The 25904-nt window shown below is 39.3% G+C and overlaps 2 protein-coding genes across 2 annotated transcripts in view; both read left to right on the top strand.

The window, feature by feature from the left end:
- The window catches only part of col8a2 (collagen, type VIII, alpha 2), a 49291-nt gene extending 39610 nt beyond the window's left edge, over positions 1–9681 (top strand). The window contains exons 2-3 of the mRNA XM_008421610.3: positions 720–908; positions 3091–9681. Of these exons, the coding sequence (XP_008419832.1) occupies positions 746–908; positions 3091–4985 (2058 nt within the window). The 5' untranslated portion in view covers positions 720–745 and the 3' untranslated portion in view covers positions 4986–9681. The remainder of the gene's footprint in view (positions 1–719; positions 909–3090) is intronic.
- Positions 9682–11447: 1766 nt separating this feature from the next.
- The window catches only part of ptp4a2b (protein tyrosine phosphatase 4A2b), a 25563-nt gene continuing 11106 nt past the window's right edge, over positions 11448–25904 (top strand). Inside the window, exon 1 of the mRNA XM_008421614.3 lies at positions 11448–11605. The gene's annotated coding sequence lies outside the window, so the exon portion shown is untranslated. The remainder of the gene's footprint in view (positions 11606–25904) is intronic.

Here is a 25904-nt window from a genome sequence, read left to right as displayed (position 1 = left end):
ACATGCAGCTAGAATCACAGTGCCATTTAGTGCCCTGGCATTAACAACAACAGATTAAATGTCTTAGCGATGCTGTATAAACACGGAACTTTTCACCAATCAACATCCGAAATGATTCCAGAGAGAAGTCTTGTGTAAACATAGCATAAGTGTCCAGTTTTAAAGGGCCAGTCAGAATTTTTGTCTTGATCAGAGACAATATCGCACATAACTTAATTATAGTGATCAGTGGTAGTTGTTTTTGATCATCTGAAAAGTCCTCATAAAAGACTTCATAAAAATGTAACCAACCAGGCCTTTCTAACCATAAAACAATAATTCACTAGACATTTCTTCAGATTCTATATAAAACTACGTTTTTAGAACTTGGCTTGTTGCCAGGTGGCACCCTGTTACCTAACTAAACGGTAATTCACATTAGCTCCTGAGAGCGAGTCATTCTTTCATAAATGTTTGCAGAAGCAATCTGATTTTTCACATTGGGGGGTATGGATGTGATTGGACTCATAAATTCATTGACTTGAATGAGTGATCAAATACTTTTGCCAATATGGTGTACTTTAGAAATTTGTAATACTTCAAAATTGAAAAAAAAAAAAAAACAATTTTATGGATGTTTAATGCAATGCAAGAGAGTTGAAAAAGGTCCATCGAAGCTCATAGATGAAAACCTTTGTATCAGAACATTGTTTCAACTTGCCTTCCTCTCTCACCTACAGATCTTTGTGTGTATGAGAAGCTTGGGATGCTGGTGACCATGCTGTTGGCTCCTGTCTGCGTGCTGCTGATGCTTGGGGGCCGTGCTTTTGCTGGAGGTTACCCACCCATCCCTCACGTGAAGTACATGCAGCCCATGATGAAAGGACCTGTTGGACCTCCATTTCGAGAGGGCAAGGGACATTATGTTGGTAAGTAATCCCTCTTTTCACTGTCATTTGTTTTCACGTTCTGCAAACCACACGAAGGAAAAGACCGCACAGCCATTCTGCAACCTAATAGGTCTATTCTCTTTCTGTAAATAGACCTAATATTTGAAGCCTATGTTCAACGTACACAAATATCCCTCCTCTGGAATCTGGCATTGCTCAGTAGGGGCCTATTAAAGGTCCGATTGTAAAATGTTAGTTGAAGTGAGTGAACGGGGCTAGTTTTTCCTCACACCATCTGGATGCCGTTACGGCAATGTTTTTTATCACATATTTCCCAGGAAAGAAAATAAATTAATAAGGGAAGAAGAATAGAGATGGGGTGGTGAGGTTGGTAGCCATCACTGTACAACAAATGCATACTATCATCCGCCTTGATGATCAAATTGGACTTAAAGTGTACCTGACCAGTTCTGGATCATGTGAGAAGTGGCGAATGTAATCAGAGGCCCAGTTTTCAAAGCAAATTTCAAAGCAAATGTAATTACATAAAAAGGTGTTTAAAAAAGAAAGAAAAGATGAGTGAGATGGGGAGACTATTTGATGGTGACATTTAGCACATTTAACTCCCGCTGAAACTTCAAAGATCTGTCAGGAGCGTTAACAAGACCACAGGGATTCCTTTTCTTCTGTGAATAGTGAGCTCAGACCTGAGTACTAAACACTGCTCTTTGATAAATGGTTCAAATAGGATGTGTGATTTTACTGCCACTCAGTGGTCAAGAGTCCTCACTACATCCCTATATTGTTGCCTGATTCACAAACATGCAGACTTTAGAAATACAAATAAATGTGCAGAAAGAGATAAAGACATTTTTTTTATTAAAGTATCTTTTAAAAAATAATACTTTTAAAAAATAATACTCATTAAATTCTTAAGAAAGCAAACAAACAAAAGAAATGTCTTCTGTAACATAAAGAAAAGTAATACTTAGAAATTAGGTTGGATTTTAAAGTGTCACATTATGTAAATTAATAAAAATGTACTTTTTAAAAATTAACCAAATGAATATTGCAAATTAGACTTTCTTTTTAATTCATCAAGAAAGAAATATAATGACTGAACTAAACTTTGATTGTCACCATAAACACTGAGTGCATGTAGAAAACAATTTCTGGATGGCCCAAACTTTTGTTTAACAGCCTTTGGTAAATTGTTATCAGTGTTTTTCTTTTGTTGTATACTTTCTAGTTTAATGTGTTTGATTTCATGTTTCTTATTTCAAAAGTACAAATGGCTGCAAGACTTATGCAGTACCAGCAGAGGGGAGTATAAGCTCTAGGTTACATGTTGAATGTCAGAGTTAAAGTTCTAGAGATTGTTGTGCTGAAAGGCACTTCAACGATCTGAAGTCAAATTTTCAATCGAAAAAATGCTTTCTGATTTTATAGCTGAAATTCATTCATATAGGCTTCAGCTTCTTTATATGATTTGTGTCTTTCATGTATCCCAAATATTATTCCATAATTGGTTTATAATCATATTATATTAATGAATCTATATCTTGTTGTTGTATATGTATGAAAAAGAAAACAATAAAAAGATTGTTTAAAATACTTAATTTAATGTTAACATGGTGACATGGTGTCAGCAGATGTGTGACATCTAAAACAGTTATTGTAAGAACAATATTACTACCGTGTTTCCCCGATAGTAAGACACCCCCGATTGTAAGACGTATCGGGGGGTTCAGGGGGGTCGTCTAATATAAGCCGTACACCGAAAGTAAGACGGGGAAACATGGGGGTATTGCCGCCTCCCTCTCATCTAGCTGCGCGCCGCCTCCTGCCCACGTCCGCACCGTCCCCCTCTCCATACGTCACCGCGCCGTCCCCTGCACTTCCTTTTATAAACTGTTTTGTGGTGAATACAATACTGTTCAGGTTGTTAATAAATGTTAATTTTATGGTTAAAACAAAAAATTCGACAATTTTTTTCCAATATAAGACATACCACGAAAGTAAGACATAGTGGGGCTTTTGGGGATAAAAAGAAAGTAAGACACTGTCTTACTTTCGGGGAAACACGCTATGATAAAAGTACTGTAAAAGAGAGCTGCAAACAGGATTACACTGTGGAATAACTTAAATGGCTTTAATTCTTTGCTAAATAAAAAAGAGGGAAAGCAATGATTACTCTAACTACTTGATTTTTGTTTTCTAGATATGCCACCTATGATGAAAGGGGAACCAGGTCCTCAAGGGAAACCTGGACCAAGAGGCCCTGCTGGGCCACCAGGATTACCAGGAAAGCCTGGACTGGGAAAACCAGGTCTCAATGGACAACCAGGGCCTCAGGGACCTCCAGGCTTTACAGGAATTGGTAAGCCTGGACTCCCAGGTCTCCCAGGAAAGATTGGGCCAAATGGAATGCCAGGAGTTAATGGTGAGGTTGGACCTCGTGGTGAGCCAGGTCCCCGTGGACTTCCTGGGCCCCCTGGTGTTCCAGGCCCTGCTGGTTTATCACTGAATGGAAAACCTGGGCTCCCAGGTATCAGAGGTCCTCCTGGAACTCGGGGTGAGCCAGGATTAAAAGGTATTTCTGGCCCACCAGGTGAACGTGGACTTAAGGGTGAAAATGGTAATGGGAAACCAGGAATTCCAGGTATCAGGGGGCCACCAGGTCTAAAAGGCAGTACAGGACCCCCTGGTTTTCCAGGTATTGGCAAACCAGGACAGAAAGGTTTACCAGGACCGCCTGGACTTAAAGGTGATGAAGGACTGCCAGGAAATCTAGGAGAACCAGGACAGCCTGGGCCACCAGGTCTACAAGGTCTTCCTGGGCCAGCTGGGTTGGGGAAGCCTGGTCTAGATGGACTTCCAGGAACACCGGGCCCTGTGGGTCCCAAGGGTGAACAGGGGACCAGAGGAAATCCTGGAACTCCTGGCGCACCTGGCTATGGAAAACCTGGTCTTAATGGGCCAAAGGGGGAAAAGGGTCATGGTGGATTTCCAGGTGTCCCTGGGGACAAGGGAGAACAAGGAATAGTGGGTCCAATTGGGGTGCCAGGTCTTGACGGACAACCAGGACCACAAGGCATTCAAGGTCCAATGGGACTTCCAGGAAAACATGGAATGCCAGGGCTGAAGGGAGAGCTAGGACCCAAGGGACCCCCAGGACTGCCTGGACTCAAAGGTGACCAAGGCCCCAGTGGAATTCCTGGGCGACCTGGTTTCCCAGGTGAAAAGGGTATCTCTGGACCTAATGGTTCTATTGGTAAACCAGGCCCTAAAGGTGAGCCAGGGCAAATTGGCCAACCTGGGAATCCAGGGTTGACAGGTTCTCCAGGGCCTAAAGGTGAGGGAGGCTTTATAGGGACTCCAGGCCCCAGAGGCCAGTCAGGAATTCCTGGTCTCCAAGGGCCTATGGGTCCAATGGGCCCACAGGGTGCCCCTGGACCAAGGGGAGAAGCTGGACTTCCAGGGCCTCCAGGGTTAGGCAAACTGGGTGACAAGGGATCAATGGGTCCACAAGGTCCACCAGGAAAACCAGGGTCTTCTGGGCTTAATGGTATTCCTGGTCCACCTGGTCCTCCTGGACCTCCTGGCCCTCCAGGAAATGGCCAAACTGTTGCTGCAGGGGTCACTGATGCAGGACTGGGTGGGGAAGAAGTACCTGGGGACAGGAAGGGTCCTGCATACACTCAAGTTCTCTCTGCCTCACTAGCGCCAGCGTTCACTGCTATTCTCACCACACCATTCCCACCTTCGGCCCTGCCAATCAAATTTGATAGGACCCTGTATAATGGACAAAATGCTTACAGCACTTCTACTGGCATCTTCACCGCTCCTTTATCTGGCGTCTACTACTTTGCGTACCACATGCACGTGAAGGGAACTAGCCTGTGGGTGGCTTTGTACAAGAACAATGTGCCAGCCACTTATACCTACGATGAATACAAAAAAGGCTACATGGACCAAGCATCTGGCAGTGCAGTCCTAGAGCTTAAAGAAGGTGACGAGGTATGGGTTCAAATGCCCTCAGATCAAGCAAACGGCCTTTACTCTACCGAGTACATCCACTCCTCCTTTTCAGGATTCCTGCTCTGTCCCACATAACCTTTTCTTCTTTAAAAAAAAAAAAGTTCCTATATTTGTGACTCAGATCAGCCCTATACCCAAGACACCTGCAGCCATAATAGAAACAAAAAAACCCCATAACATGTTAAAAAAAATCTTACAATCACATTATTTCTCTCACCTCCAACAGTCTCAGTTTGAAAAAAAAATAAAAATTGTGAATTCTATATGACATGTTAAAAGGCAGGGGAAGGATTGTTATACTGTGTTCTTTTAATGTCCTTCAAATGTATGTTTTGGGTTATATTTTGTGATGTTTTTTAGCCTATATAATTTTAATTATTATATTGTCATATTTTGTTCTTATTTGAACCTTGTCATCGGTATCGCTTTTGTCTGTTGGATTTAGACTTGTAAGTGCCTTACACGTAACGAGTGAGTAACAGACCTTCCCGTGTGACTGCACATACTGTCAGACAATATGGTCACCAAAAAGTGGGGCGGGAGGGAGACACGTTTCCCCGGCAGCAGTCGCTTCTGTGTGTATAATTTAAATAATTATTTGAAAAAAAAAAAAAAAAAGGAAAAAAAAAACCTGCACAAAGAGTAACACTTCAACACAGGATCACAGTTTGTTCTGTGAAAAGAAATCAAGGCATTTGGTCCTCCAACACTTTTATTTTGCCCAAACTTCTAAATTTCTAAAGAGAAATTTATACTTTATTATTTGTTGGTATATGAACGTATTGGGTGCTGTTTTGTTTCTGGGTTTTTTTGTAGTTTGAGATAAATTTGGATGTGAATAGAGTCTGTATTTTACAGTAAGAAATGTATAACAAAAGCATCTGCAAATGGACAGTAAAGACTGTCTACTGTTAGATTAGCTTGGATTGATTTTTTTTTTCATTTGCACTGTCTTGTTGCACCAGAGATTTTGTTTTCCCCGATACTCAGTCTTTCATACATCTGATTCAAAAGGATATTCTATAAACGAATAATTCTACATCACTTACCAGTTCAAAACACAATGCCAGAAATGTCCCTTTCTTCTTATTAGAGAAAAAATATGTGAAAATGGTAAAAGCTTGAGTGTACTTCAGAACTGGAGATGCTGATAAATTTCAAACAAAATGCCTATATGTATGCCATCTGTGATTTTTGGCACTTCTAGTAAACTTGTACAGAGGCTTAACACTGTAAACTGGGGTTTTTAGAAAAAAAATTGTTCTTTAGATTGATCATGCTCATTTGCTAGAAGGAAAAAAAGTCACCTTTAAGTAAAGAAATTCCTTAAAAGTTAAAATAAGAAAAACTTTTTTACCTCTTCAACAATAAATGAATCATATAGAGGCACAGTTGACTAAGAAAGGATATCCAATTTGTTGATTCTTTTGAGCTTTGCTGAAAAAAATAGAGAACCCAATTGGCTATTATCGACAATAAGAACAAGATTTGTGCCAATTGTTTCTTGAAAATACTTCCCCTTATTTAGCCAAATGTAATAAACTATTTAATGTCATATTTGGGCGTCATTGGATGGATGAAGTTCTATTTACTATGCAGTTAATAAGGAGGCAAGAATCGTGGCTAATAAAAGACCTAATGTTTTCCATTGTTCCAAGATTGATTCCAAAATTTTAATTTGTCAGAAATAATTTAGCCCAGATTGAAAATAAAAGAAATCTCCATCTGCATCAACCACCTGTCCTGGCTTTCTAAATTTGCATAACTCTTTTCCAAGGGCTGCAAATGGCCCCCGGGTCTCACTTTGGACATCGCTGTTTTGGAGCCTTGCGAACCTTGGGGATTCTGTTTCCATTTCCTACATTATAAGATGCATTAAGCTGCATCTGTCTCGATTTAACGGCTTATTCTGTTGTCTTTAAAATTTTTATGACTGCCCCTTTTGTCCCATCAAATCTGCACCACATGTAAACAGGAAGTTTCGGAGTTCTCGAAAAATAAGCTTCTACAGAGTCCGATCGACTCAAAACGGCAAACTATGACAACACTGTATGATTTGGCATTGGTGAGATTAAAAACAATTATTTATGCACAGGGTTTTTCTTAACCCTCTGAGCAAAATCCAGTCAAATAGAAGGTTGGATTTTTCCCAAATTATTTCATCCGTAAGAGGAGTACTTATTCTTACGTACATTTACCAGCCGTGCCAACAGCTGTGACGGGTACTGTACGTCCAAAAGTCTGAATAAATAAGGATTTTCTAAGCGAATAAGAAAAGGGACCAACAGAAGTTCACCAGTTGTGAAATACAGGTTGTGTAACATTTAACAAACCCCTGGTTTATTTCTAGAAGAGGCAGCAGGTCAGAGGTAAGAGTTCTGTGTTTACTCACTACTGTTGGATGAAACATTGAAGAGCCTCCTGTCAATAAATGTATGGGTGTATGTGTGTGGTTGTTGTCTTTGGCTGTGTCATGTCGTCCCCCTTCAAAAGTCAGTACATGAATATTTCAACGAACGTAATAACAAACTTGAACTAGCTCGCAAAGTCTTTGGAAAAGCTATGATTTCGTTAATGTTCCTCAAGAACGCTTGAGAACCGGAACATCAGAATGCTTTGGCTCCCTCTGGGTTTTGGCAGGAATTCCGCAGGAGGTTTTACATCACGAGTCTCTGCTGATGAGAGGAGAAAGAGAAATGGCTACTGAAACAGATGATTCACGTGACGTGGAAAACAGCCAAGGCTGAAACGAGATTCTGATGATAATATCGAGGAGTATACGTGGTTAACACTGAATTTGCTGTTTTTCTACGTTTCGTCTCATGCAAAAGGGATCGCGGCTTGCTATAGCCCTGAGCTTGAACTAAGTCAAGCAAGAAAAATAAAAAGGGTTTTTGAGATGTGCCCATTTCAGTAGCTGGTAGCAAACTAAAACACACAGTCCGCACAGCATGGGGCAAAAGTTGGCATATTTACAGTGCCTTGCAAAAGAATTCACGCCTTGAACTTTTACACATTTGATACCGTAACCAAAACCTGCAGCGTATTTTACTGTAGGGATTTATGCTCACCGCTCCAGATGGAATACTTTGCAGAACCACCTTTCACAGCGGTTATTTCATTCACTCTAGGGGTCCTCTACCAGCTTTTTGCACATCGAGAAATTAAAGCTCGGTGTATGTGATCATCGACTTTCAAGTGTTGCCGCGGCTCCTACGTCAAAAATGGGTCTAAAAGAAAGCATCTCCAAAGAGTTATACTGCCGTCTCCTCCCTGCTCGGCTTGTTGCAGTCTGTACTAAAACTTCTCATGGCTTTCTTTCTCAAGTACCTTTTTTGTGGACTGCAAGGCCAGTACATGTCCTGTCAAAAAGGATTCTTGCACCTGATCTGTGGCTCTCTGCAGCTCCTCCAGAGTTACCATGGACTTCCTGGCTGTTTCTTTGACTAATCCTCTCTACGTCTGCGACCTGTCACTTTAGGTGGGCCGTTGTCGTCTTCGCAGTTGTCCCGTGCTCCGTGACGATCTTGCACATTGAATTCCGCCTTCACTATATTGGATTTTTGTGGTTCTGGCATGAAACGTGAAAAGGTTGAGGTGATACTTTTGAAGAACACTGAGTTAAAGAGAAAAGCCTAAGTCTGCTCTTTTATTTCTCTCAAATCCAATAGAATCTGCTCGCATTGCCCAAACACGTGTTACACTGAAAGGAAACAGCCTTACACCACAGGTAATGGAGATGATCTTTGTGCCAAACATTGAGATCTGCAATTAAAAGGAATGTATGCTGTTAGATTTTCTCCCCCCATAATTGATCCAGAGTGCTGTCACCAAACAGTAACCCTTTAAGTTGCTCTGTGATGATGGTGCCTAATCAGTATTTTATACCAACATAATGCACTTACCCTTTCCTTCACATAGCATGAGCACACCAACAACTGCTTGTGTATCATTCACCACGGTTCTGTAACACATTCTACGACTTGTTTTGTGCTGTATGTTTTTTCTTTGTGTGTGTGTGTGTGTGTGTGTGTTTTGTTCTTTCGAACTCATCTTTTAGTTTTGAACAAAAGAAGCGCTGATGAGAGTCACACGTGCTTATTGCTCTCTTTCCTTAAGTTTTTTTTTACAGACAATGTCACTTGCTTGCTGAGTTTGCATTGTGTGCAAATCATTTAACAAGTGTCAGTGAGATCCTAAAACGCAAATTATATATTTGAACTGTTTCCTTTTTGTCTATATTAAACAACAAAAAAGAAAAAGAAAAAAAAAAAAAAACGACAATCGAAAAAGAAAAAAAGAATCCCAACGGTTTTGCTTCGGTTCTTTTAAGGGATATTTGTTTGTTTTTATTTTCAGTAAACACAAACGGCCGTTCCCATTTGCACATGAAATTAATGGAGATGTATTTATACATTACTGATAATTTAATAGAGATGCCAAAACTGACCACCGAAGCCTAGAACATACAAATGGTATTTAATAGCATTGACTAGTTAATAGCCTTTGTAACATGTAGTTAGCATTCTAGAGTTGTTTGTGAAGGATTATTTGTGAACGTTTATTTTCTTACGTGTCACGTACAATGTAGTAGCGTATGTTTTTTTTTTTGTTGTTATACATGACTATTGCTTGCACTCTCTGCAATAGAATATGGGTATAAAATGCACTCCTTTTGATTGAAAATGTTTGTCTGCTTATACAAAATCTACAGTACTTGATTGTATTGATAACACATCAATAAAAATAGAGAATAACAAACCTTTTTGTACTCCTGTCTCATGCCTTGAAATACGTATCTTTGTGTGTAATCATTTTATATAATATATAGGAGTATTTTACTTTTTAATTTGAATTACGGAAATAAGTGAACTTTTCAGTGATATTCTAAAACACTGAGATTAACTTGCGTAACTGAACAACACTTGTTACGGAGCAGCTTTAAAGAATAGTATTTATTTTGTATGTAATGATTGCTGCACAGTTGGTTGTGGGAAGCTGTTGCAAGTAAGTAAATTGTCGCTAGAGGGAGCCACAGAACTCTAGCAAAGCTACAGCCAGACTCATCTGAGGGATTACTGAAGGTCCCAGGCGGATGTGCCGATAAACCTTTGAGCCAGTTAAGATCCATAAATGTACAGTAGATCCAAAAATAAGCACGTTACCGAGAGTACCTGGCTGTTAGATTATAAAAGTATCAAATAAATACAAGATCTGACATAGCATTGTAAATACGGAGAGATTAAAGATATTTGAATATGATTTAAGAATTAACTGACGATAGTTTTTCAGTAATCTCAAATTTCAGAGATGTGTAGACGATGGAGAATTAGATAATCTTAAATAAGCACGCTTGTATTTGTTTGGAATTTGATTCTACGGACACGTGACAAGTATATCTATATATAAAACAAATAACCCACGAGCATAGGGATGATTTGTTGTTCCAACTTTCTGGAACTGTCGTCACCATGGTGAGCTGTCATTATTCACCCGGATTCCTCTTACGTCTTACTGACGCCACTCTCCGTGTTGCGTTTGGATGATTCTGGTAAACTAAAGTAACAATCGGTTTTTATCTTTGTTTTATTTCAGTAGGGGGGGGGGGAGGGTTAGCATTTTTTTTTATTTGTATTCGGTTAGTTGCCTATTTTGTTGCAGATTCAAGTTTAAAACCGTCATATCAATTTCAAAGATACATCTAAAATATTAGTTAATTCAAGAAAATAGTTTCATCATAAAGAACAGATTTAGAGAAAAGAAAAGCTGAATTTTCAGTAAATGCCCGTGTTTAACAGACTGTTATATTTTATATTAGAATATAATAATATATTTTTTCTCACATAAATGCAATGGTGAATATTAGTACTGGGTCTTAATTTGGGTGTGTAAAAAATCAGTGTCCTTAATAAGTGATCATTTGACATTTCATGTTTTACAACATTACAAAATTAAGAAGAATGTTTTTTTTATTTGACTACGTTTTTATGGTAAATATCAAATTTTACTACTTTTTAAATAGTTGCATTATTATATGCCTGGTTTTTCTGTTATCATTAATTTAAAAGGTGTTACTTTGTCTAAAGGAAGCTATACATTCTCCATTTTTCTCAATTTTTTGTGTTTACAACAGATGCATTTGAAGTAGCTGTCAAAACAAAGTCCAATAAAAGGCATTGAATGGTTTCCCATACTTCACGCAATTCGTATGTGCCCAGTAGGAATGTGTCTATGGCTCTGAAATTGCTTTGTTGTAATACGAGGTGTCAAACTTTAGTCCGCAAGGTCCACTGTCCTGCAGTTTTTCGATGTGCCACAGGTACGAAACACTGGAATGAAATGGCTGGAATGAAATGGCTTAATTACCTCCTTCTTGTGTAGATACGTTCTCCAGAGCCTTGCTAACGACCTAATTATTCTATTCAGATGTGGTAGAGCAGAGGCACATCTAAAAGTTGCACGGCAGTGGCCCTCCAGGACTGGAGTTTGACATTTAGTTCGTATCATTCGTATTACAATTTCCGACGGTCCGCAAAGGCATCGGGAGGCTCCTCCCCTCCATCATAGCCCGACTTCCAACGAGAATTCAGGGTGCAACATTGAAGAGGAACAAAAAGGCGACCTGACAGCGGTGTTTTCACTCCCTCCACTTTCTCCGGGGTAGTTACGGGATTTCAATGTTCAGCCTGATCCTTGTAAGTATTCGTTGGACAAATTACGAACATTGGCTTTCCATTTTTTTGTATGACTAATTAGAAGTGGGATATTACATGATAAGAAGGTTTCTACGATACATGGCAGCCGCAGTAAGTTGCATGAGGGCTTGCCTGATAAGGCGAACCACTACGTTAGCCTAGCTTCATAGCTTAGACAGCCATGACTCTCGCCGCTTTTACACAGAAAGATGTATTATGAGACAAGGAAATGTTACCAGTTTGTTTATTACCTCAGTGTTATGGAGTATACATCTGGGAAAAGTCAAAGTTATTGAGACTTTCTCAGATTGAACGTTGCTAGTGGTGACGGCAAAATGCGGAGTTCAGCTAACCTGCTAGCTAATGTAGCGGTATTAGCGTGCTATTGTGACCACTGCCATTTCCTAGAGGAAAACGGAACATTTCGAACGGGTTTTATTGAAATGTCGACAAGAAAGTTCACCGTGAACGTTTCAGAGATGTTTTTTGCCAAAGCTAAATATTGCCCGTTGTGTCACATTGGCGGTTAATGATACCTTTAATTGTACATTGAGCTTGCGAAACAGCTCAAGCTTAGCAGATTGTGTGGTACGATCTAGTTTGCCTTTAACCAGTGGTTAACGTTTTTTGCAGTTGCTTCAAGTGTAACATTGACCGCAGACGTACTGTTATTACATGTTAATTTAAAGCAAGTGGTGGTCACCTTACGTTCTGGGATTTAGTTCTTTTACAGAGTAACGTCAGTAGTTTTGATGTAACAGTCTTGGCTCCCAGATGGCGACTGAGTTTAGCCGGTTCCACCCTGAGTGACAAATGTTGACTCAATTGTATGGTTGACCTATTTGTTCGAAGCCCTGATCCAGGCCACCATTTAATTTTGCTCTGAGTTTAAACTTTTCAAATGATACCTATATGTGTATATTTTAAACAGTTGAAAATCTGAAATTCTGGGCGCTTGTATGTATCAATTCACACTCAAATATTTTTTGGGGGGGAAAAAAATGCTAAAAAAAAAAAAAAGTATCCTGTACAGATTTTGAATTTAAGCTTAGTTTTATTATATGTACTTTTCACTAAAACTTAAAAGAATTCATGACTATTGCTTGCACTCTCTGCAATAGTTTAAGGATTAAGATCACAAAAGTTCTGACCGTACTTTGCTGTATCCCAACATGAACTTAATAGACAGTACACTGAATTCTAAATCTACATGTGCTATTAATGTGGATTTTAGAAACTAATATTCCACAATAGCAAATAAGCTATTTTGACAGAGATGGCAGAGTCCTTCAACAGGAAAATCCATGTAACCAAACAGACTCGCTGATGGAAACATACCTGTTCCCCTCAACCGAACTGACACCTTGTCTAACAATTTACACACACGCACACACACACAGCCATAGCATGTCCACTGGTCTGATTTGACTCTTTAATTTACTTTGATGCAGAAATTGCTGCTACTCCCGAGGTTGGATGGGTCTGTAATTTATCCTTTCTGGTGTTTCTTGAAACAGAAAGCACCCCTGCATTTTAGCTTTTGTGGGCTGAAGTGAAATGAGGAAATGCAGTTGGGGGGGGGGAGGAAGTTGACTTGAGCAGCTGTGACACTAAAGGCCACTGCAAATTCCCATGCCTCACTGGTTTTTGATTTATGGCTGCTCAGTGATTCCGGTTTCGGTGCTGGTAGTAAATTTCAACGAGAAGGTGGTACGATATTGACGCTCTAAACATTCCTGCCAACATGGGTGGATCAGTGAATGAGTAACAGGTAAGCTAATTATACATTCCTGCTTATGAGTGAGCCACAGCAAGGTGACCCACTTAGCTTGTAGTGGCAATAGAGGGTGAGGTATAGAAACCTGGCATATAAAGAGCTTTCTTTTTCTTTTTCTTTTTTTCTTTTGTTGACACAAAGATTATCCTGATGGGTGTCTGACAGAGCAACTGATTCAAAGGTTTTTTTCATGAAAGACATGAATACCTGACAATCTGAATAATAATGTCACCTCAACTCTTTTTATATGACTCATTCTTCAACACATACGCGGGTCATTCCTGCTGGTGAGCTGGCTTTCATCTTGAATCTAATTGGCGCATGATGCACTGGCCAGTCTAGACGGAACATTTTTTGAATTCACTCCCCGAGATCACACCTTTGCAGTCATATGGTCTCACACTGCAAGGTATATGCTTATAAATGGATGTGAATGAGACTTTGAGCTGGAGGGAATCCCATGTCATGCGGCTTGTCATGAGAAACCAAGTTCCCCCCCCCCACACACACACATATACACACACACACAAACTCGATTTGAATTTTCAGCTTTTCTTTTAAATGTGCTTAAAATGTGATGTTCAAAATGTCCTGCTGTACGGGTAGGTTGAGACCTAGTCAAACTTGAATATCTCAGTTTGCAAATCTTCAGATGGGATTTTTTTGAGAGAACCTAGACGTTGGTGCATCTATGTGTGTTTTAACAGCAGAAACTGTTTCTGTTTTAAATCCTCGCTGTTCCCACTGCAGGACCTGGGCCAAATACATTTTGCCCGGTAAGGTGTTGGCGCTTTGTGGATGTACCTCGACACAAATGTCAAGGTTTGGTTTGTTTGAGAATGGATGTCAAACATTTCTTAGCATTTTGTTTCTGTCATCTCCCACTTTAACTTAGTTGAAGACTCATATTTTACTTGAAATTCAGATGGAACTGCTGTTTTTCAACCGTAACATTAAAACTCAAAATGAAAATCAATGTTTTATTTTGCTTGGATTTAAATGAATGAATAAATAGGCTGACTAAGTGAACACGCCTCCCGTCAATGTCAAACCTAACTCCACAGCATTGAGTATTGTTAACTAACTTCAGGCTGAAGGAAGTGAGGCGCATTCCAGCGCTTATTTGGTTAATTTATCTTTGGGACACAGAGTGCAAGATTTAGCTCCTAAAGGTCTGTGCATTTCCTGACTTTTTAGAGTGATTTTTTAAATGTTTGAGAGTGTAACCTCTGTGATGCAAACATGTGTTATGACTTTACAATAAGGGGCTGTGATCCTGACCACACCACAGTCTGCTTTGCTACAGATGGGAACAAATAGGCTGATTTAGCATAATTTGGTTTGATTAAATGCCATTTTTCCTCAATTTGTAGTGACTTTACTAAAGTTCAAAAGTCTAACCACTGAGGCTAAATCATTGGTATGAGTATATTTTTATTTGATCAGTCTTTGATCAAGACTGATCAAAGTTCCAGGTTGCTTAACTTGAACCGCTACAGTTATTTCTGGGGCTTCCCGGTAACTCAGCTGAATGTGCAGCGGTCTCATCTTATTGCCCACCCCCAAGGGGAGACTTGCTTTCAAATAAAAGTGGGAAAAAAAAAATTAACCATGCTTTTAAATTACGAGCAATTTTTATATAATCAATCTTTTAAACTGCTCAAGTTATACGAAGAAAAAGCGGTCTTGCATTTTATGCGTACTACGTTACAGGAATAAAAGGGTAGTGTTTTATCTGTGTAGAAATGCACTGTGGTAGGAGGGGAAGTTCTCAGCCTTGGTTACCGTAACTGTGAAAGGCGAACCCCATGTACTGAAACACGATGCCAACTTATCAAAGCGGGTTACTGGGGGAGAACACCACCTGTGTTGTTGCCTGCTGGCTTTAAGCCCATCTAGCCACGGGGATCCTGTGAGTGTTGAAAGGTAGGGTGGAGAAGGCCTGCTCAATGTTGACTGGCTTTACATGGTTGTCTGAAAACCTTACATAATACAATCTTTGGCTTTAAGGGTTATTCTTGTGCATTGAAGTTGTGATCACTTCTCACTGTGCGAGCAGCAGGGAGTCAACCTTCACTTTTTTTCTTTTCTCCTTTTTTTTTTTTCTTTGACCTGCTGGATGTTCCAACTTTTATATAGCAGCGCATCACTCGGCGTATGCCTTTTCAGTTTTCCTGCGTAACATATCTGTTAATGAGTCATGCTGTGTTTGGCACGGTATTCGTTTACAGTTGTTGCCGTAGCGTTCAGTTAAAGCAAAGACACAGACTCGCTGGGACTGTTTGTCAGACTAACACCTCATGTAGATGCTGCTGCTGTGGTGTTGCCTGCTGAAACTATAGCAACAGGTAGGACTTGGAACCTTGCTTTGGGTTAACTCTTCTGTGTGACTTTTATCTTTTAACGCTTTTTTATAATGCAATTATTTTTGGTGGTGGGTTTTCTTATTTTTTTGACATGAAGCTGATGCATTGATTCAAAATCTGTTTTGGTCTAAAGTGCTGGCGGACATGCAGACATCAATCTCGCTGTGTTTCTCTTATTACCTAGGCATTAATTTTCCTCATGCTGCAGCTGTTTTTTGTTCTCCCTCTTAAGAAGCTTATCAAACACTTAAACTGACTGACGGCTTCTCCCCGAATGACTCTAAACTTGCTTGGTCTTCACGAACATAATCTCAGAACAAAAGGGATTTGTACCCAGTAGCTGTGATTGTATAATTAAGTGTATTTTTTTCCTATTAAGAAAGTTGCCATTCTAGCAGACTGACCTTGCTGTCCATTTTCAGACATTTAGGTTTAACGCTGCATGTCCAGTCTCATGTTAGTCTCAAATATATCAATGTTTAAATATGTTGTCATTGTTCAGATCTCTTCACAAAGAACATCAAAATTCCCTGTAGAAGCACTTGTTGCTACCACAGAGATAATTGTTGATATAGCAACAGGTGAGTCCTGATGCAGCTCTCTGAACGCAGCGTTTGCTTCCAAATGTCAGCAGAATTGATGTTGCAGTGGGACCAAACCTCTTGGTAAATATTTGTGCAGGCGCTCTCTTGTTTCTGTCAGTGTTGGCATTCTTTGTAAAGTAGATCTTTTATTTTAGTGGCTCACCTTTACATCCTACTGTAGTACGTTTCTCTGGTTTCATCACAGGCATATCAATAATATTTAGACTATTCCGCAGTCCAGACAATTAAGCAACAACCATCTTTTTAACTCTTAAACGATAAACTCTCAAGTTAATGGTTTGTACAGACAACTTCATGCAGCAGTTTGGACTTTGAGCATTGATTGTGGATGCTCCAACTAACCTGTTCACTGCAGTTTGGGTGGAAGTCATTATGTAACATCTGCTCATTCCAATTGTTCATATCTGGAGTTAAAATACCCAGTTTAACGCTTTAGCAACCGGAGAGGGTGTGTATGCCAACAAAATACCAAGAACTAATTAACTTTTTCTTTTTACATGAAAATACCAAGAACTAATTATCAACTTTTTCCATGAAACTTTTTAAAATACACTTTGCAGTAAAACTAGTAGGGGTAACACTAGTTGTTCTAAAAGTCACGCATTTTGTTAGTTTTAGCCTAATGCTTTTATTTCATCCTAAAATATCAATGATTTTAAGTTTGTAAACATTCTTCTGGAACTAAAAGAAGCACATAAACCTGTTCCACCACTAGAACCAGAAGCACACAATGGAATTGGAACTATTTTTATTTTCTTTTTAGCTTGATCATAATTCTGGGTCAGTGTAGTTGACAACATAAATATCTGAAGAAAAATAATACTTTATACTTGGTTTCAAAAACTAAAAGCACACTTTTGTGGTCTGAAGGATTCATGAACAAACTGATGCACTTTTTTTTAGTTTAGTAAAAACTGATATAGATTTGAGACGTGCTTTATTGCATAAATTGAGAGACAAAATGGTCCTTTAGTGCTGATGGCAAGCCATGAGTCAGATGCCAGCTTTGGTAATAGTGCACCACATCGCACAGCCTTATCTTATTGTATTTGCAAATTACTTTTTTTTTTTTTTTTTTCTACCTGGTTCCTCAAATGATGTCATACAAAGTTGCAAAAGTAAATGGAGACTTTTTGGTTGTTTTCCGCCAGCTGACGAGCAGCCGGAAAACAATGTCTTTATTAGTCAGCTGGGGCAACTCGAGAACTATTTTCTTTCTTGCGTCAACAGAAGAGTTTCCAACATGGATTCAAAATGGTGGCAGCTATATGCAGCAAAAGCATAGCATATAGCTGCTCTCTTCTGTCATTCTTTTTATAAGTTGAGATAATTTATCATTCATAAAAGTCTCTCTTTTTGTGCCTTGGCTAGATTGCCAAAGCACATTTTTGGCAGGAACAGCGGTGCTACTACCCCTTACACTAGTTACATTTTCCTAGTGTATTTAGGAATAATTTTGAGTTTTATGATTTTTGTCCCATTGGTCATTTAATTCTTTAGGTAGATAGTTTTTTCATTAAATTAAAACATAAGACAAAAGGACTGCTTTGGTTGCTTGGCGCTTGTTCTGGCACTTTACATTTCTGTTCCCTTCTCTAAGCTCTTTAGCCCTTTTCTCTGCCCTTGCCCACCCTCTAAGCACTATCATAAGGCTTTGATCGTTACATTGTTTATCTGTGCTCACTCAGAGGCTGTAAAGCGACGTGATAAGTGGACCTAACCATGCAAAGTACATGTGTGTTGGGTGTTTCTTTTCATAGGAGTAGGGAGGGGGTTTCCATGTCCCCCCCACCTCGTGTTTCTAGCTTGCAGGGACACACAGAGCCAGAACAACAAGCACTCCAACTGAAGATTAGCTTCTGTCCTCTGGGAATACAGCAAGGCAACCAGTTGTGCTGAACACAGGATAGTCGGCATGCCCATTTTATCAAGACATAAACACAGCAAATAGTCTTTGTTTAAATCCCAATCATTTAGATTATCAGCTTTGGAAGATATTGTATAAATCCTTAGATTTTAAGTGCCAATTCTTTAAAAAAAAAAAAAAAAACGCCTAGATTTAAGTGAATATGCGACACAAGTTGATTTCTCTTTATCCAATTTTGAGGTTTGCACTCACTAAATGTATGCTAAGCTACCAGTAAATAGGGGATCTAATAAAGAACAGCTCAAAACAAATTACTGCTAAGTATTGTGCTTTTGAAAATAGACATGCTGATGTCCGTCTGTAGAAACTGCAAGCAAAACAGGAATAGACCGTTTTCAAAAGATGGCGACAAATGCCAAACTGTAGCACTTTAAATTTAATTAAAATATACTGCTTTTGCAAAGCATTGGTTGGATGTGTGATCTTTTCTGTATAGGGCTGCCCACATTTTGATTACATCTACTGAAATGGCACGTATCCTCTCTTCTGTCATTGGAAAGCTCAGTTTGCCCATAAACTGCAGTTTTTACTGTTTGACATTTTGCTTTTAGTTCCCCAAAAAGTTGCCTATACAGACTTTCTCTCTGGACTTTCCACATTCTGCTGTGTTGAATCTGGTGCAACTATATCGCCAACGCAGCGTCAGTTTGTGCATTATCCATATCGCAAAGGAATATGCGACACATATTCCTTTGCTAATATATCGGCTAATGTATTACAAGTCTTATGAACTTGCATTGTAAGTGCTTATGTAATAATTAGACAGGCGGACAGAGTCTCATTCAGCAGCAGATGTTCACATGGGACAAAAATGGTATTGCCTACAATGTTAAGGGTCACAGAGTGACATAATGAGAGAAGAAGCATATCGCCACTAATGCCATGACCGTATTTATTGTTATTGCTATTAGATTTTTCTTAGGTCATGTGGACATGGTTACCTTTAGACCAGATACTAAATGGAACCAGAATGTCACAGGACAAGTGGTAAACTCTTGCAATTGCTGTAAAATGTTTTAGCTCGTCTTTGCCCGGCTGCCTCAATTCATTGGGAAATGCCATTATTTACCGGAGGTGATGGCTCCTTGTAGTAGCGCTGAACTTATTTGTCCTGAGGGTAATTATTGGGCTATAGGTCTTGACATCTTGACCCATGGGAGTCCCAAGCAAACCTTGCTTGAGCTCTGGAAGGATTGCAACACTGGCTCACCCACGTTACACTTAACCCTTAATATGAGCAGTTTTTCTTACAATAGTCCTCTCTGTACAGTAATCAACTAAATTTACAATACCAAGTTAGCTTAAGGTTAATTACTTATCAAAGACTTTCTTTATTACCTGCTCTTGGAGGGAATTTTATTTCTTGTAGCACTGATGGAAAAAATATCCTATAAAATTCTGTTGTCACAGAAAGCAACATTTGTGACTAGTTTTGTATCTTTTTGTAGGAATGTTGCATGCGTTGTGCATCATTCTGCATATTAATCTAAGTTTAGACTTTTATTAAAAACACTACCCACCCACAAAGTGACTGTAAAAGAAGCATATTTTTGGTACAGTCAATTATGAAACTTTATTCCTCACATTTCTTGTTGGCCGCAACGTGAGTCATGTTTTTGAACTATATAGTTTCAGAACCACATTCATGCTCTTAGCTTTGATATTTTCAGTCCAGCTGGCTACATTGAGTATTATTCCATGCCACTGAAGGTACACTTGCACATGTGACTTTTTAACATGCATACTTCCAGAGATATTGTAGACTCTAGATATGAATGATTAGCAAGTCTACCTCCTTGTTTGGTTTCTTTTTTTTGTCTGTGTTCAAGATTTATTTATTTATTTTTCTACGCTTGATCTTCTTTGGATAAATGCTACATGGTAATGGAAAATTGGGACACATTTCTGTTGACTTTGAAAAAGCAGTGTTGAAACAATTCTACTGCACTTTTAGATTGCGACATTCAAATTAAATAAGCTCATTAAGTAGTGAAATTGATCATCAATAAAGCATGACATACTGCAACAAAAGTTGGTATTGATAAAAGTTTGGAAAGGGGGTGAAGAGTGTTTGACTAGATCTTTGGCATGGCACTGTCTGGAAACCATCCTCCAGGAAACGGTTCAAGCGCCCTCATCTAAAGGTTAGGGGTGTGCTAGCATAGTTTTTCAATACAATAACAAAAAGGCCCTTGAAGTGGAACATTGCGTAATTTTTCTCTCTCTCCCTCTTTAATTATCTTTTAAGGCGAACAAAGATTCTGTTCTTGGAAACATTCTGAAGGGACATGTTCTAGTGCTTCCCACATCCGTTCCTGGAAATGTGGCAGAATTCCGTCAACAAAACACGTAGTCACGCAGCATCCACTGCCTTGACGTATCACTTTCTGCCGAGCCTGCTGTTTGCAAATCCCCAGGCGAGGGCAGGTCGTGAGAGGCACAGCAACAGTCTGGGATCGCCGGAGCTGAATTTTGCATATACGCCTCCATCTTTCAATGCTGGCCTGTCTAGGCATGCCTGGGGATTTGAGTGTTGTGCTTGTTACACTAGATAAACTGGTGAAACTAAAAAAAGGAGAGGTTTAACTAGAGTTGCTTATTGTACTTCTGTCTTTTCCTTTTGGTTTTTGCGTTTGAGTTTCGCATTCTTTCAAGCATGATGAACGGCAGGGTGTTTGTCACTTGTTGAATTTCGACACAACTGGTTTACAACCACATGCAGTATTCAACTCTATATTCTTGGGGTATTTCCTTTCTTTCATTTGTTTTTTTTTGTTTTGTTTTGGGGTTTTTTAACAAACCATAACTTTTTCCAAATATGTCACACTTGTAGTCTTTGCAGTTTTTAAACCTGGACATTTTAAACAAGAGTAATGCTAATAGTCCTGAGAATCACTTTAAATTCTGTTATTCAAATGGTTAGTAAGACTTCCCTAAGATTTTTGTCTTAAAAAAACAAAACATTATTGTTTCAGCTTTTCCTGGAGGTGTTGTACCATCACTGCAATCCCCCTCCTGAACACCAGCTGTCACTGCTGAGAAAATGTGGCCGAATAGCAGGAATATTCCTGAACGGAGCTGAAGTATTTAGTTGCAAGGGGTAGTCTCAAAGAACGGTGTGATCCCCACTATCGAAAAGACCTAATATTCACAGAACTTTAGGCAACTTTATTTTTTTATTTTTGTATTTAGTTTTTTCAGTGAGTTTAAGCGAGGGCTGCAACACATTACTTATTCAGCTGTTTAAAACAAGCAGCAGCCGTAGACCAAGTGGAAAGAAATTTTGAGCTGCGTCATTGTTCTGTATTTTACTGAACAGTCAGTTACTGTAATGGACAATGTGTTAATTGCATATGCTCCACCAAAATACAATATTTCATAAGTAGAACATTAAGTAAATGAGATGCCATTCATTTAGACATGAATAACCTTAGACGTGAAGTGTTTGCTCTTTGGAGACTCCTGAATATCCAAAACTATCTTTATCATGAATTCTTACCAAAGATGAAACCATAGTCAGCTTTCACATTACATATTGAAAAGACGGTTATATTCATGCTATGTTATTTGCACAACAGGAGAGGGAAAACTCTCAAAGCTCCAGCAGAGATTTTCGTCCGGGTCTGCAGCTTGACCCCTCTTGAGAAAATTTGTACCACAAGTGTGAACTTATGACAATATGCATTTCAAGAATACTTTATTACTCTCATCAGTAAACTGTCGTGTGTGTGTGTCGCCGCAGAAAGTTCCCAGAAGTCATTCGCTGTCAATATGAAGTCGTAGAATCAAAGGAGGGGGGAAAACTTGAATCTTCTGTATTTTGTGATTAATAAACTTGTCTGTTTCATCATTTACAAGTAAGATACACAAAATTTGTCTCATTATTAGTTACTGCTATCTTCGCTGATTATTGCTAGTTAGTGATTTTGAGACTTTTATCTAGATCAGTGTTGCCTAATGACTACCAGAGAATTAAAATGTATAACTAGAGATGTGCCGATCAGGCTTTTTCCTGCCGATACCGATCAGCCATGAGGGCCGATCACCGATCACATAATTATTATTTTTTTATCATAAACGCTACCGATTACATTATGTGGAAAAAGGAACCATGAATTCACCTTAATTTAGACAAAACTTTTTTAATAACTTTTTCCAAGAAGAAAACTAAACAAAACAGGCATTCTGCAAATTGTACTATCTTTAACAGACTGATAAGTATAAAACTCAACATTCAAAGGCAAATACAGGTTCCATTACAATAAACAATCCAGAGTTACTGAAGGAAAACTTCCTGATAGCATGGTGGCTAGCTGATTACTGCTAGTTCTGAGTGGCTGTTTCTGACTGAGTGGAGTAATTATGCAGAGCAGGGAGGAGATCGATTATTTTTTTAGAGATTATCTGTCTCTAAAAAAAAAACGAAAGTTTTAATACGTATGCAAAATGTATTTTTTTTAGGTTAGATGCTGCAGCTTTAAGCAGAGGTTCGGTGTGAGAGTCACTACCAGGTGGAGCAGAAGTGGCGCTCCGTCTGTGAAATATTACTACCTGTAGCGCGTAGCAACGGTTCAACAGCGAGAGCAGAACCAGCGTCTCACATCGCAGCTGAAATTATTTTGCGGGTTATTTGTTTAGCTTTCTGATTGTCATGCTAATCCAGGTGAGTGTTTGTAGCTGTGTGCTGCTTTACCTGCTATCTGATCCTCCATATGTCTTTTTTACTGCAGTGAACCTCGATGTAGCCAAACTCCGTCAAGTGTAGCATTGTTTTTATGTCGCATTAGCTTCGTTGTGTTGATGCATTTTGACGCGCTTCAATTTTCCGCCGCAGCGCGCAAACTTCCCCATTCACTCAGTGCGTTATAGTTCCACATCACTTAGGATTTGTTGCTGCTTGTTTGCGCAGTGTGAAGGAAAGAGGAGACCAGCTGCACAGGCAGGCTGCGAAATGAGAAGCAGGTGATCGGCATCGGCAACAAGAGCCAATGTTCGCCGATCACCGATCATGCACTTTTTCACGAAAATCGGGCGATTATGATAGGTGACCGATCGATCGGCACACCTCTATGTATAACATAAATGGTTTTATGTAATGGTACGTTTAGGAAGAACAGATGACCATTGACTATTAAAACTAGGCATATCCACACTTTGTTTTGTTTTTTTGTTTTGTTTGTCTTCCAAGGAACATTGTGTATTTACCTTCATTAATAATATATTTTGGATATTCTTGAATATAAGTTTAGGAGCAGCAGTCTGACCTGTTCCTTGCTGTGCATCAACTGTTTAACAGTGATATTTGTATGAATAACTTAAACCATAAATCAGGCATTATATATAGGATTCAAACTGTATAACCTAAAGTTGCGTGGTTTTAAACGTATGCAACATTTATTTTCATGCATTTATTTTTGAACATTCCTGAAAATTCCCATTTTCACCAAGTGGCATTCTGACCAGATTTTCCTATATATTACTACAGTGACGTTTAATGGTCTCTTAATTTGTCTACATGATTGGATTGATATTTTTGGATTGTTTGACTATACATTTCTAATGACTGGATTTGAATCATGTCAATTTGCTTTCTAAAGCTCTGAGAGATCATTTGTTGTGAATGGAGGAAAAAAAAAACATTTTTAAATTCCCAATGCAAACGGAGTTTGTGAATGCTTCTGATTGGGGGGAAAACTTCTGAGGAGAGGATAAATACAGTAGCCATTTTTGTCATTTTGAAATGATAGAAATGGCAAACTTTCCAATCCATTTTTCTAACATTTTCAAAGATGCCCATTAAAACACTTCAGAAAGGACAAACCACCTTCCTGAAAAGCCGTTCTCCTTCGAGGGTTCATGCGAGTTCAAGTGAAATTAAACCTGTGTTGGACCAGCGGTAAACACTCATCTAATGGTTCTGGCTAATGGAAAAGCAAGCTGGTTTTGAGAAGTCTTCAAATTGAGGTCCCTGAACTTTGTTTGTACTTTTTTTTTCCCTCAACATTTGAATTAGTCGTAGCTGCTGTGAAAGTTTGGGTTGAATCAGCCCCAGTTTTAGGCGAGAGCTGCCTAACCATCATGTCCAGTCGACTTTTTTTTTTATTTTTTTAGCTTTTGTTCCCCATTTTGTCTGGTTTAATGTTGCAAGCTTACTGTTGTGTCCCTGCTCCCTTGGATGTCAAAGACTTATCAGCTTTTTTTCTTGTAACTGTACTTTCTTGAACTCCTTGTCATTTCCAGGCATATCAGTTATTTTATTTAGTACTTGGAGAGGTCAAAGGGGTGTTTGTCTGACACTTTGTTCCCCTTTTTGCTCCTACAGATGGTGTCTGCGTAGTTTTAAAACTGTCAGCCACCACCCAGCTCAGTTTTCTCATTTTCATTTTTGTTTTTGTCACGATTGATATTGGTACTTACTTTTTATATATATATATATATACAAAAGTTCAGAATAAAAATTAGTTGGGTACATCCTGCTGCTTTCAAATTTACGGGAGTCACCAAATGTCACGTCTGTGATGTATGTTGCTCAGCTCCCCCTCCTGCCAATGGACAAGGATTGGACACAGAAAATTAGGCCTCCGACTGCTTCAAGGTGGCATAATCTGGCCATGCTCGGTCTGGCTCCAGACAAAACATCAGCGAGGAGACACACGACCTCAAACCACCAGACAGAGATGCATATAACATCTCTCTCAAGAAGTGTGGGGGGAAGAAATGCCCTCAGACATTCCTGTTTACTAAAAGTCTGTTTTGCCATCACAGTCCTACTAGTTTCTGTGTATGTCCGACCAGACACTTAACCTCGTGTGTGTTTGCACAATCTAATTTTAGTAAAACACTCCTTCGTCCATGTAGCAACTGTATTCCCTGAGCCGGCTTCTGTGTGTTTACACTACTTACTTCTGTATGTGTTGTGCTTGTTGCAAGAGTCATGGCGATTGACCACCTGAGTACTATCGGGTTTCAACAGAAGCTCTCGTTGTCCTTGTTAATTACGGAGTCATGTTGCATTGAAGTGCTTAACAAAGTGAAAGGTTTTGAATTAAATCAGCTGCTATCAATTCTACCTCCAAGCCCTTAAATCTGTTGAAACATAGCAATGTCCGTCATAAAGGATAACATGTACTTTTAACCCTGGTAAAATGCTACTTTTTAATTCAGATTTCTCTACAGCCGAGGCTGCCTAAAGCAATGAGTCAGCACCTGTTGGATCCCCATGCCCTGATTCCCATTATTCTCCTTCTTTTATCGCATGTTTAGGTTTGTATGTCCCTCTCTGTTCTCAGATATCGCTGTTCTTATCAGGTAGTACCGCAACTCCCTGCTCAATACCATTTTATTCCGCGGCCTTCTGTTCTTTCTCCTTTGTCACTTAAAAAGACGTGTAAAAGACCGTATTTTCCGCACTATAAGGCGCACCTAAAAACCTTCAATTTCCTCAAAAGCCGACAGTGCACCTTATAATCCGGTGCGCCTTATATATGGACCATTGTCCGCCCCCAGCCCAGTCGCAGAAGGTTCTCCTCGCCGACTGGAGTCGGACTGTTTTGTTGACATTCCCTTTAGTTCAGCTCCATCTAGTGGATGCATAACGTAACTCCAGCCTCTACTGTAGCGTCTA

Source organism: Poecilia reticulata, chromosome 11, assembly GCF_904066995.2.
Source record: "Poecilia reticulata chromosome 11, P_reticulata-male-v2, whole genome shotgun sequence".
NCBI classification, from domain to species: Eukaryota; Metazoa; Chordata; class Actinopteri; order Cyprinodontiformes; family Poeciliidae; genus Poecilia; species Poecilia reticulata.
Note: the sequence above shows the minus strand (reverse complement) of the source record. Positions and strands in the feature narration are given on the sequence as shown.